The sequence below is a fragment of the Rousettus aegyptiacus genome, unplaced genomic scaffold, assembly GCF_014176215.1.
Source record: "Rousettus aegyptiacus isolate mRouAeg1 unplaced genomic scaffold, mRouAeg1.p scaffold_m13_p_3, whole genome shotgun sequence".
Lineage (NCBI taxonomy): Eukaryota > Metazoa > Chordata > Mammalia > Chiroptera > Pteropodidae > Rousettus > Rousettus aegyptiacus.
In genome coordinates this window covers 131002232-131015646 of record NW_023416306.1, presented here as the reverse complement: position 1 = coordinate 131015646, position 13415 = coordinate 131002232, and the positions used below count along the sequence as shown (strand labels likewise).

At 38.7% G+C, this 13415-nt stretch overlaps 1 protein-coding gene across 1 annotated transcript; it reads left to right on the top strand.

Annotated features, from left to right (window-relative positions):
* The first annotated feature begins 6134 nt into the window (after window positions 1-6134).
* RPS27L (ribosomal protein S27 like) lies at window positions 6135-9227 on the top strand. The gene is made up of 4 exons (XM_016141115.2): window positions 6135-6258; window positions 7147-7255; window positions 7905-8015; window positions 9033-9227. Exons 1-4 carry the CDS (start codon window positions 6253-6255, stop codon window positions 9059-9061), a joined length of 255 nt encoding a protein of 84 aa, XP_015996601.1. The 5' UTR covers window positions 6135-6252; the 3' UTR covers window positions 9062-9227.
* Window positions 9228-13415: the final 4188 nt, after the last annotated feature.

Sequence of the window (13415 nt, the reverse complement as noted above, 5' to 3'; positions counted from 1 at the left end):
ACTTTAATATCTCATCAACCCTACAATGACTTAGAATTATTTTCCCAATTTTAGAAACAAGTTAACTGAGGCTTAGCCAGAATTCAATGGTCTTTGGTCTTTTCATAATATCAAATTGAGGCAGAGGAAAAATCAAAGGCATGCATCAAGAAGGACCTAGTAAAGTTACATCTGGAAAAGAAGGGTTCTAGGTAAACTAGAGGTGCAGTAGTTAGTTCTCAAAGAATGACCATCAAGTCAGTGACATTGAGTGTAGTACTCCGTGGACACATTCCTGTCCTTATTACACACTGTACTAGGCATATGGGATGCTGAGATCAAATTCTGATCTTAAGAAGCCTATGGACTCTTAGGGAAGAGAAAGCATAGACACATAGAAAGTGAAATTGCAGTACAAGAGCATAAAAAGAAAAACTACCCAAGATAACAGTGATTATTAAGCAATGATTAATATAGAAATAAGTGTCACAGGAATTCAGAAAAGAGAGCTTATATTTGCATACCTTTTTGCTGACCTCAGTGTCTTTGTAAAACATCATTACTATGAGCTGTGGAAAGACAATGAAGTTTGAGAGAGCACCTGGACTTTAAGTAGGTTACTTTCTTCCTTGGAGACATAGGCAGATAGTGAGAGGATGGAGAGATGAGAAGATTGGAGACCTAATCATCATGGAAGGCAAGACAGTGCTGGGAAGTCTGACCTAACTACCAAGTCTGGATATTCTGAATAGTCATCATTTTTTTTTTACCTCTCTGTACTTTCCCTCTTTCTACCTTTAAGCAGGAATAGACTGTAGTTCTCTCTGAGCTTTGCTTTTGTAAATTTTGAACACTCCAGACAACTTAGAGCAGTGTTCTCAGCCTTAGCTCCTTGTGGAATCTCCTGGGGAGTTTTAAAAAATACTGCCATCTGGGTCCCACCCCCAAATACTCTAATTGACAACGTAAGATGCTCCTTTGGTGCTTCCCATGTGCAACCAAGTTAAAGTATAATTGATTTAAAGGGTTCCTAAACATAGTAAGAGAGAATGAGATTTACTGCAAGAGAGGATGAACAAAATATCTTGGAGAAGCTAAAGAAAAAGGGAGCTTCCCTGCTCCAATTTAGAGAAATAGCCTTGATTTGTTACTCTGGAGTAGTAGGAATCTGGGTTCTGGCCCCCTGACAGCCCCATGGGGTCGGTAAGCAGACTCCAGAGAGAATGGCAGTATGTTTTATCTAAGCCAGTGTTTCTCACACTGCGATGTGCACACAAATTACCACGGGATCTTGTTAAAATGCAGAATGTGACTGACTCAGAAGGTGGGTGGGACCTGCATTTCCAAAAAGTTCCTAGGTGATCCTAATACTGCTGGTCCACAAAGTGGCAAAGATCTACATGCCTAGGACTTTAGGCCATTTCCCTTAAGACTCCGATAACCATCTCAAGCCATGACCTGTTAAATCTGAAGAGTTCTACAGGTGGGGACACTAGACATCCTTGTGGTGACTTGGTTGGATTGATGACTAGAAAGCAAAGCCTTTCAAACCAAAAAGGAGAACATCCCAACAGGGGATCCCCATGTCGGAGTCCTGGCAGATCACAGATCAAAAGGGATAACTGAAAATAGCTTTACATAGGGATTATTTACAAGGTTGGTTAACAGAAACCAACAAAAGATTGTGAGGCACTACCTCTCAGGCAGAAGGGCCAAAAAGTGGGGAAGTGGTACTGGAATTCCATGAGAACTGTGAGAAAGAAACACCAACTGTTATCTTTAGAGAAACACAGTCACTTGGGAGAAAATGGCCCATCAAGGATAAATCCAGGAAAGTAAATACCTCAATACTGCTTTCCTCCCCCTCTGTGATTTCCTACTGATGCCTCCCATTGACTCAATCCAACTAGAAACCAGAGGACAAAAGAACCCGGCTGATGCAGCCCATCAAAGTCAGCCTCCTTGGCACAGAACAGGGTGAAGGATGGAGAGCAGATTAGGTAGGGGGGACACATACAGAAGACCTGGCACAATCCAAAGACTGACATAAAATGTTCTTCCAGGCCAGCTGTCTTACTCTGTTCAGGCTACAGTAAAAAAAAAAATACTGTTGACTGGGTGGCTTAAACAGCAGACATTTATATCTCACAGTTCTGGAGGCTGGGAAGTCCAAGATCAAGGGTATCAAGATCTGGTATGTGCTGAGAGCCCACATCCTTGTTCATAGATGGCAGTCTTCTCACTGTGTCCTTAACATGGCAGAACGAGTAAGGGATCTCTCTGGGGCTTCTTTTGTAAGGGCACTAATCCCATTTGCAAAGGCTCTACCCTGATGATTTAATCACCTCCCAAAGACCCCACCTTCCAATACCATCGCATTGGGGCTAAAAGTTAGGATTCAACATATGAATTTTCGGGGGACATAAATATTCAGCCCAATGGGGGCTCAGCCTCAGTCAGAAATTAAGTTGGTATGGAAAATAAAGAAAATGACAGCATAGTCTGCATCTGAAACGCTTACCCCTTATAGATGGGAGCTTATCTGAATGTCAAACATCTGCAACCAATGACAAATGAATTTCGACCCTTACAATGGAGCTTTGGGGACAATGGTTGTGAACCTGTTGGAGAACTGGTGTAGAGAGAAGAGGTGGACCTTTAGAAGTTTTAGAAGTTGCTGCTGATTGCTGGAATGTGTTGAGAATAAGCCACATGTGCTTTGAAACCTTCCAATAGGTGGACAATAGAAGGAAGAGCAAAATAATGCAGCCTTGGTATAGTTTGTTGATGACACAGATTTCTCTGAGCTTCTCAGGAAAAAAAAAATTAGAAAGGCAGGAGTGTGAAAAGTTATCTTTAGGGCCCTAGCTCATACCCCAAATTTCTTAAAAACAAAACTAAACAAACCCCTCTCATTACCTTTCTGGGGAAAGAAAGGCACAAGCCTGAGGAACGCCAACCTAGGGAAAACTGAGATCTGACTTACTTAGAACCAGTCTTGGCCAGCTTGAAATTTAACGCCAGTTGTGTTCTTGGCTTAACCCAAACACCTGTGAGTTTTCCCAGTATCTAAAGTTGGTAAAGGGGTAAGAGAAAGGACACTGCTGCATACTTCTGAGGTGAAGGGAGCCAGGTGCTAAATGGGAGAATTTGGCAGCACCTTCTCAGACTTCGCCAGATAGAACGGCTGGAGAGTTTTCAGTCAATAAACACAATTCTGACTGACGTGTCAAGGTTCTTTGGGAAGCTGAGTGGAAGCTCCTCCTGCAGGATCCCTGAATACAGGTTGCCAAGGCGAAGGGATTCTGGGTCCCTGCATCTGCGCTCAGTGCAAGGACCTGGGGACATTTTAGGAGAAACTGAGTTCCAGAGAGGGTGGCAGAGTTACAAATAGAGTTCAGGTCTCCTTGACCTAGAGAATTTTATTTCTCATGCTACCACAGTGTCTCTAAAGTTGGAGAGTTTTGACACTGTACTGGACATTGTTAAGGAACTGAAGCAGTAATGAGGCCTGATTAATAGATGCTGTTCCAAGATCTCCCACATATCAAGTGCCAAAATGAACTCCCACATATCAAGTGCCAAAATTAAAGAATAAATATCACAACAAAAGAATCAGAAAAAAGTATGGGCAAATAATTAGCTGATCCTAAGGTGACCAAGGCCTGTCTAAACACAATAGCAAAAAGGAAAAAAACAACTGGTTTGAAATATATAGGCATACCTCAAAGATATTGTGGGTTTGTTTCCAGAGTACCATAATAAAGTGAGGACAGCAAAAAAGTGAGTCATAATCTTTTTGCTGCTGGTGGTGGTGGGGGTTTTGCCTTCCATTTGTAAAAAATGCAACACTTGTGAAGCACAATAAAGTGAAATGCAATAAAGTGAGATATGTCTACATCATTAATATGCATATATGTAATTAAAATTTACTGTATGATTTTTAAAACACCCCAAAATAAAATTAATAGGAAAGAATAAGTTGGGGAAATATTTGGTTAACATCCTTAATATAAAAGAATAGATAATGAAGAAATAGATGATTATCCCAATAGAAAAGTGCTAATGGCCATTAAGCATATGGAAAATTTTAAGTAACACAACAGCAAAAATATGACAGAATACCATATGCTTTTTCTGGATTGACTGAGATAGGGGAAAACATAATATTCAACATTGTCAAGCGTGTAAAGAAAGGAGCATTCTCAAACATTTTCATCTGGAATATAAATTGGTTTGACTTTTCTGGTGGGTAATTGGCAGATTACATTAAAAACCTTAAAATGTGCATAACTTTTCATTCACCAATTCCTCCTCTAGAAATTTATCCTAAGAAAATATCAAAGATGTACACGACGACTCAAGCATAAGAATGCTGACTACAGTGTTATTTTAACAATGAAAATTTGGGGAGAGTGAGTATTGAATGTTAAGATTAGACAAGAGTTCGGTGGTGTGTACATGGGTCTTCCTTATTGTATTAGTTTCTACTATTGTAATAAATTACCACAAAAGTTAGTGGCTTAAAACAAATACATTACCCTGAAATTCTGTAGTTTGGTCTGAACTAGGTCTTACTGACCTAGTAAAATTGAGGTGCTGGCAGGAATGTGTTTCTTCTAGAAGCTTTAGGGGACAATCCATTTCCTCGCCTTTTCCAACTTCTACAGGCTGCCCACATTCCTTGGGTCACCGCCCTTCATCCATCTTCAAAGCCAGCAACAAAGCATCTCAGACTCCTCTTTATCACCACATCTCTTTCTGTGATTCTCTTTTACTGTATTCCTCTTCCACTTTTAAGGACCCCTGTGATTACATTGGGTCTACTCAGATAATGCAAGATCATTTTCCTGGTTCAAAGTAAGCTAATTAGTAACCTTAATTCACCTTATCATGTAATTACAGATCTTGGAGGTTAGAACATTTAAGACTTTGGGGACCATTATTCTGCCTACTTATATATTATTCTATATATGTATCTGTCTGAAAATATTTAGTATTTGTTAATATTTACAATATTAAATATTAAAAAACCCAAATCTAATTCCAGTTTAGCCTATGGATGCAAGGAGGATAGTCATATGATAAGTACTATGAGCCTATTAAAAGTTAGAATTAGAAAAATACGTAGTAACATGGAGCAATGTGCATTATACAGTAAGTAGGGGGAAAATCAAGTCTACAAAGGAATATGAACAAGATGATACGTTATATTAAACAAAACCCAAAACAAACCTATATGCAGGTGAATAAAAAAATGTTTGGAATCTGTGGATGATTTAAATTTCCTTCTATTTTCCTAAATGTGTATTATATTACTTTTGCAAACAAAGAGAAATAAAAGGTGATTGAGAACGTCTATCCAGGACAATTGACTGATCAAGTGTCTTCCCGGTTTCTCAGGTTTGGATCACATTGACTCATATCCATCCTTCAAGCTTGTCCTCATCAAAAACATCTGGCTATCGGTGACACCCCATTTTTTCAGGCACCAGTTGTCCTCTCTAGAAAGTTCGCATACTCTTCAGAGGACAGGAAGGCTCCTCGGGGGGAACTAAGCATGGCAGCGAATCCGTGCTTCTTTAAAAACTTTTTCAGGGCAAAGCGAACCCAAGGGCACAGCCGCATCCTCACAAAGAACTTAATAACCACTACCTTGGAAGCTGGATGCACAAGTACACGCACCTGTTTCATAATCACGCTGGTACCTGTTAATAGTCTTAATCAATAACATTGTTTTTAATACACGAAAGAACAGAGAACAGTGGCATCGCCCCGTGTGCATGTCTGCAGAGCGAACCGACAGCAGAGGGATTTGAATGCGGGGCCGTGGACGAGCGGCCCAGTGAGCCGTCCGGGGTCGGCCGGCAGGGTTCCGCGAGGCCATCGCCGCTCCCTCTCCGCGGCCTGAGCCCAAGGCGGCTTGCCAGCTAGGCACGCACCGTCTGAACCGGGCCTTGGGAACAGCTGGCTCACTGTGGAGCTCTACGGCCGGCGACCCCCACCCTGGAGGCCGTTAGGTTCGCGGAAGGTGGAACTCCGGATTGGTACAACGCTCAGAGCCCACTCGGTCAGAGACTTGCGGCGCGGGCCGAAGCCATCCCCCTTCCCACCAGCGAGAGGAGCGCCTAGAGTGGACGGCCCGCCCGCCCCGCCCCTCAGCTCCTCCCAGCCTCCTCTATCCCGGAAGTTGGTGCTGCGCCTGTTCGCGTGCGGATTGCCAGGGGTGTCACCTCGGAGACCAGGACCTGCTGGGCTTGCGAAGGGATCAACATGCCTGTGAGTTGTTTACTTTCGAGCTTCGCGTGTGTTTCGGGCTTCTCTGTCTGTCCGGGGGCTGAGGGTGGGCTAGCCGGACCGATGCGCCTGCCCCTGGGGCTCCCTGCCGAACGCGGCGACGCCGCTGGGACCGCGCAGCCTCCTCGCGCGGGGCGGACTCGTCGGGACTTGCCCGGGCAGCGCGCTGGGCCGGCCGGCATGGGTGTGGGGCGGGGAGGCGCTGGGGCCGCCCTGACCTGCGATCTGGAGTCGGCGGCTGGGAGGGGACAGCGCCCCGGGTAGCTTATCAGCTCTCCGGCTTTTGGTGGGCTCCCGGGAGGCTGTGATCCTTGGAGTCTTCTTGCCCCCCTCTGCCTTCTTTCGGAAGCGATTTCCTTGCTTGTTTCCTTTTTAAAAACTGTCTTCTCAGTTGCCTCACATGGTAACTCCGTCAAGGACGGTCACTCCTCAGCCACTCCGAGGTCCTGTCAGATCAGGTTTTGAAACCTGGGGGAGCAGGAATCACCCCGGCGTTGGCCTTCTCCCGGGTGCCTGCCTCAGCGATTTCTGCTCAGTGGGGCTAGGGTCAGGGTCACTTTCTTACCCGGCACCACGGTTTTGTTTTTATTGGAGATTGTTATTCAGCTGAGTAAAGAAGACGCGGTTAATCTTACCATATGTTTCCTGATCGTCAGGGAGCCCCTTTACCGGGACTGGGAGAACGTGGCATTATAAAAAGTATTGATGAAAGTTAAGCTTTAAAACATAACGACCCGCATTTATGTTGCCTCAGCTGAGTATGACTTATTTTTATTTTTGCATGTATAGCTCACATGTGGTTAAATCTTCCAGGATTGTGGTCTCATTCTAATAGTAATAATATGCTTTTTTTTTTTTTTTTTAATCCAGTTGGCTAGAGATTTACTACATCCGTCCTTGGAAGAGGAAAAGAAAAAACACAAAAAGAAACGGCTAGTTCAAAGTCCAAATTCTTATTTTATGGATGTAAAATGCCCAGGTGAAATTTCAAATTTAATTCCTTTCCCAAGGAAAATTTCTGTAGGGGTTGCTAGTGTTGTGTGTATATTTAGCTACATTAGGATCCTCTGTAGAGTAGAAGCGGGATTACAGAATTGGACATTTTCACAGTAAACGTATTCAAACCACTATAGAAACATTTTTTGCCAGGGAGGAAGGTTGAAGATGGGATGTGATATTTGAAGTGGATGTGATATTTGATTTACTTTAAGCTGATAATATGAATTTTCTTTTTCATGATGCAATGAGAGGTATGTAGATTCTTTAGTGTAAAGCTGTGCTGCTCTATACGGTTCCATTAACTATATGTGGAGCACTTAAAGTGTGGCTAGTCAGAAGGGAGTCTTTAAATGTAAAATATACAACAGACTTTGAAGATGTACCGTACACACACACACAACACACACATTGATTACATGTTGAAATAATATTTTGGAAATATTGATTTCAATAAAATATATTATTGATATCACTTTTTTTAAAAAAAAAAACTTTTATGTGGTTATTAGAAAGTTAGTTACATGTGGCTTGCTATTGCACAGCACTAAAGTACTTAATATAAGGTCTTTACTAGAAATACGTTGAACAAGTACTATATTTTCTTCTGCTTTTGTTGACCTTTTTTTTAGGCTGCTACAAGATTACCACAGTTTTCAGCCATGCTCAGACCGTGGTTCTTTGTGTAGGTTGTTCAACAGTGTTGTGCCAGCCCACAGGAGGAAAGGCCAGACTTACAGAAGGTATATCATTTGGCATTTTCTAACCCAGTGATGAGATTTTATGATTGTAAATGTCTCTATCTTAAAATCATGATTACCAAAATAATTTTTCTTTCATTTTGCGCTTTCAGTAAAGAATGCCCTGTTTAACTGGATAAGTTTATACTCTTGACCTTCCAAAGAACTCCTTTGAATATTATTTTTCTTAGTTTGGAACACCTAATTCTGTTGTAGTTACTTAGTTTGCTTAACTTAGAATATTAAACATAAATCAGAATGGAGCAAAAGAATACATACAATAGGACATGGATTTTTTAAATCATAGGATTTAAAAATATCTCTTGTAAATATTTTGTGTCCTGTATATTTGGTACATGAGACTTAGGACAGTTTTTATCATTGCTAGCTAAGCAACAGATAATGTATAAATTTAAATTCTAGAGGTTTGATTTCTATGAGTAACTACTTAAGGGTTAATATGAAAATCTAATTTTAATTCTACTTTCACTTTCGTGCAGTAAGAAAAAATAATTATAGTTTTTCATACTACTACTTATAGAGTTATAATTCCATGATGATACTTGAAATTTGCTTGTGATATTTTGAGGAGCTGTGAATTCCATGTTATTTTCACTGGAAGAGTTATAAGTGGGTTGGCAACAAATCCAAGATCTATTTGGTATGACCTGCTAAGATAAAAGTATGAAGTATTGCTCTTATTTAAAAATGTACTTGCAAGACTTCCAGAACCTTTAATCATGCCAACATTAACTGTTGAATTCAGGGTCATGGTCTTAAACATATTCCTTATAGCATTTGAGAAACAGGAGTGACAGTTATAGTCACATCACATTAGAGTAAATTCAAATATAAAAGATTTATTTATAGCCAATTTTTGGTATAAAAGAATAAACCTATAAGAATGCTAACGTAATATTCCTAGAACTTAAGTTTTTTACTTAAGTACTTTTTGCGATTAAAACTATATCAAAGATAGAATAGACTTGTGTTTAACATGCTCTTGTGATTCCTTTGTAGGGTGTTCATTTAGAAGAAAGCAACACTAATGATCCACACAACTTCCTGAATTTGTTACATCACAGAAAGCCTTATCAGTTCAGTAATTCTAGTTAATTTACCAAGATAATATAATTACATTTAATTTTGTAAGTACACAACAGTGATCTCCTATTTTGGTGTGAATTTTTCAATAAAGTTTTGATTATGGGCAAATGCCTCCTTTTTCCTTTTATTTTTCAAAGTATGTGTGCTTATGCTATACATGTATGTATACTCTGTGAGTTTCTTTTAAACATTTAAAAGATGTATTGATTAATTTGTGCCTCATTTCAAGGGTAAAACCCCAAATATTTGATATTCAGTCCTTCCCTGAATTGCTGTGGGGCTAAATAATTACAAATGGGAAGGAGTCCATTATTACTTCTCAATACAGCTTTGCTATTGTAACTATGGAAACACATTTTAGAAGTACACAGTTAATGTAACAATCGCAGTGCAATGCCTTGGATTTATGTGGCCCTAATATACTGCATAATTAGGACAATAACTGTATTTGAGGACCTGAGTTATAGGAAGCTCCTTTTGGGATAGAAAATTTGATAGGAGGAATCAAGATGACATGCTTTACCTTAGCATGTCCTGGCTAGGGATGGTAGATGGTATTGAATTCTCTGGTCCAGACAGGTAAGCACTCTTGACTACACATGTATGTTGAGTGGCTCTGGTGTTCGTTGTCATTTTTATAGTTTATGAAATGACCCTGGGGAGCTAGAGTGCATCTTTCTCTATCCCCACTATACAGTTCCCCTTTGGACTGGGATAACTGCTTCTATTTTACTTGTTACCTTTAAAGCAGGAACTTAAGACAGGCATTTTTTAGCAAGATTTTTTCCTACATATATACCCCAATCTGAGAGACTGATCCTTTAACATACTGATTTATAGAGGAATTTCGCACAAGAACTTAAGAACTATGGAAAGTTTGGTGTGTATTTAATATATGGAGGGATAGCTAACCCAGTGGTTCCAGAATTTCTTGATTTATGGCATCTTTAGAGTCTCAGTAATTTTTTCATGGAGTCCTATGGCCCAAAGAAATACCTAACAGTTGCACTTATTAAGTAGTTAGGTTCTAACTTCAGTAACCATTTGAAAAAAAAAAACAAAAAAAACCACATAAATTAAAAGCTAAAGTGATCATTTCAATGTCATTCTTAACCACAATCTATAATGGAATGGGTTTGCTTTTTATGCACTACACAATTTCTCAAGACCGGACAGTGCCATTCTCATTTTCTCCACATTGAGGGGATGTGTAAAAGCGTGACCCTACTGTGTCATCCTTGTCTGTATATTTGTGTAGTAATGAAAGTTGTGTATTTTTATTTGCAGCCAGATTTACTATTTAAAATCCCAATATAGATTTATTTGTATTCGTTTTACGTGATTTAAAACTTTTACTAAACATTGCATCTATAAAATTTCATGCCACTAAGTGTAGCTTTTATTGGATCTAAATTTTTAGAAATGCTTTTTTTTTATGGGAAAATAAGATAGTGGTTAGAACAGACTTTACAGTCAGATATATCTGGGTTTCAAATGAGTTCTAATGGTTAATGGTTGTAGGACCTTGGGCAAAGTAAGGATAATAATTTCTACTTAATAGGGTTATTTTGAAGATAAAAAAAGACAGCATATACAAAGTGCTTATTAGCACAATGCCTGACACAGAGTGTTCTGTTAATAGTATTTTTTTAAATAAAAAGGATCTTGCCCAATTACTTTCAAGTTCTATTTTTCTCCCAAATTCTTTACCCACCTTGTTACCACACCAGAGCATAGCTGTGTTAACTATTGCTGCAAAGCAAGTCACAAAATTTAGTGGCTAAAATAATTATTATTTCTCATGGTTCTGTGGGTTGGTCTCTCCTGGGCTCACTTACACAGCTGCATTTATATGGAGGCTCAGTTGGTCTGGAAGGTCCAAAATGGCTTCAGTCATGTGTCTGGCAGCTGGGGCATCTCAATTCTCCTCCATGTGGTCTATGCTCCAGAAAGCTGTTTTGGCTTCTGTATTACATGGACGTCCTGGGGCACTGTTCTAAGGGTGAACACAGAAGCTTGAAGGCCTCTTAAAGCCTAAGTTCTGGAACTTGAACAACATCATCTCAACCACATTCTTTTGGTCCAACCAAGCCAAAAGGTCAGCTCAGAATCAAGGCAGGAGAGCAACATTCTACCTTTGGCTGGGAAAAGTGGCAAAATCACATTGTAAAGGGGCATGCCCAATGGAATGGGAAGAATTTGTGGCCATTAATTTATCACACTTTGGGAGAACTCCAATATTTCTCAAGATTATTCATTCTGTAATCTATAAACATATCCATGATCAATTCTTAAAGAAATGCTTTATTCGTTACCCCTATTCTGGATGAGCATGGAATATAAGTAGGAAATTTATGTTAGAGGAAATCTGAATGAACACTGAACATATGAAAATAGGTCTAACTTAACTAACAATAGATAAATGCAAGTAAAAGATACCATTTCTCATCCATCATACAGTCAAAAATTAAAACTCGGATGTTAAAAGTATTGGCATATGAACAACGGAATTAGGTCCAACCACATAAAACTGCATCTTCAAGCATTTTTGATGAAAAAACAGCAATTTCATATGATTCAACCCAAGAAAAGTATGTTTTTTTGCAGCATTGCCTATAATAGTAAAAAAAAAAAAATCAGAAAATGGACAGTATAAGGTAATATAGTCATAATGTAATATTTTAAGCAATTAAAATAAATGGGATTTATATTTATCAACTTGACCAGATTACAAAAACATGTTAGAAAGGGAATGTAGAAAACATGTATACTATGATACTATTTGTATAAATGACACAAATTAATATTATGTATTAGATACAGATATATGCACATGGCTGTGAAAGTATTAAAAAGGAACTGGTAAGATATACAACAGCTCCTGATAGCAGTTGCTTGTAGGGCAAAAGGAATGGGATTTTGGGTGGTAGTTGAAGGGAACTTCAACTTTATGCTTTTTTATATTTTTAAAATGAAAATTTGACGATGTTAACATTTTCAATTCCTTCTAGTATTTTTTTTAATTTCACAAACTAAAAGATCAATTTAATACAAGAATGGTAAAGCAAATCATTTGTAGTTACTTTGACAAATTTCAGAAAAAAGAATAAAAACAAACTTGTGTCCAGTTTTCTTAAGTTCTTTCTCCTAAGAATCAACCACAACAGAGATACCACTTTGGATGATGTGGGAACTTACTGATACAGTTTCTAATAGTATTAAGTAATAAAAGAATAGAAATTATCATGGCAAAAATATCTAAGACAAGAATCTGGAGTCTGTGAACCCACATTTATGCATTGGCTCATCATTCTAAGATTCATATCTTTCTTTAGAGCTTCAAGAATCCTAGAAAGAGAATTAAAATCACTAGTCTAAAACAAATATCTTCTTCAGAATAGTCACCAGCAGTGCTTTTCATACTTTGTGGACCCTCCTGCACCTACAGTTCAGTCAAATTGCACTTCAACCTGACACTCAAATAATGTTTCCTCATCCTTCTCTCTCAATTTAAATATCACTTCTTTGACAGCTCCAAGATCAGTCTGAGGTCTGTACAAATTTCCAAAATACACATTGATATCACATGACCAAATTAGAAGCATATATATTTTAATAATAGCTTTTTAAAAAATTACCATAAATTTGATTTGCTTTCAGTCACAATATTTAATGTTTAAAAATTTAAATAACATTAAAGAAAGGTAAGACTTTATGTTTACCAAAGAGAGCACATTGAAAAATTTTACAAATACAAGATCTAGAGATCAGGAGGAGCCAGAAAAAAATGAAATGAAATTAATCTGTTTTAGAAAAGCTTTCTCTATATTTCAACCAACTCAGAGATATCCATCTATTTACTTTTATACACCAAAGTGGAAAGTGAAGAAACAGGCTTGAGGTTTAGAATGATAGAAAACCCTTCTTTTATTAAGAGTGTATAAAAACTTTTTAAAAAAATATTCCTGAATTCCACATAATCTTCACTATATGCCATCTATAGCTGTTGCAACAAAATTTCCCAATATGTAAACACTACAATAAGCCATCCAAAATGGCTCCCATCAATCCCTATCTTCTGGTATTTAGCCTTCGGGTAGTCCTCTCCCTCAATGAATTGAGGTTGGTCTGTGTGACCAACAGAGTTGGCATAAGTGATGGTATATGACTAGATTACAGAGGACATTGTGGCTTTTGCCTTGTTCTCTCCACTCATCCTAAGGGAAGCCATAAGATAGTTAAGCATACCTATGGCGAGGCCATGTGGTGAGAAACCAAGACCTCTTGCCAAAATCC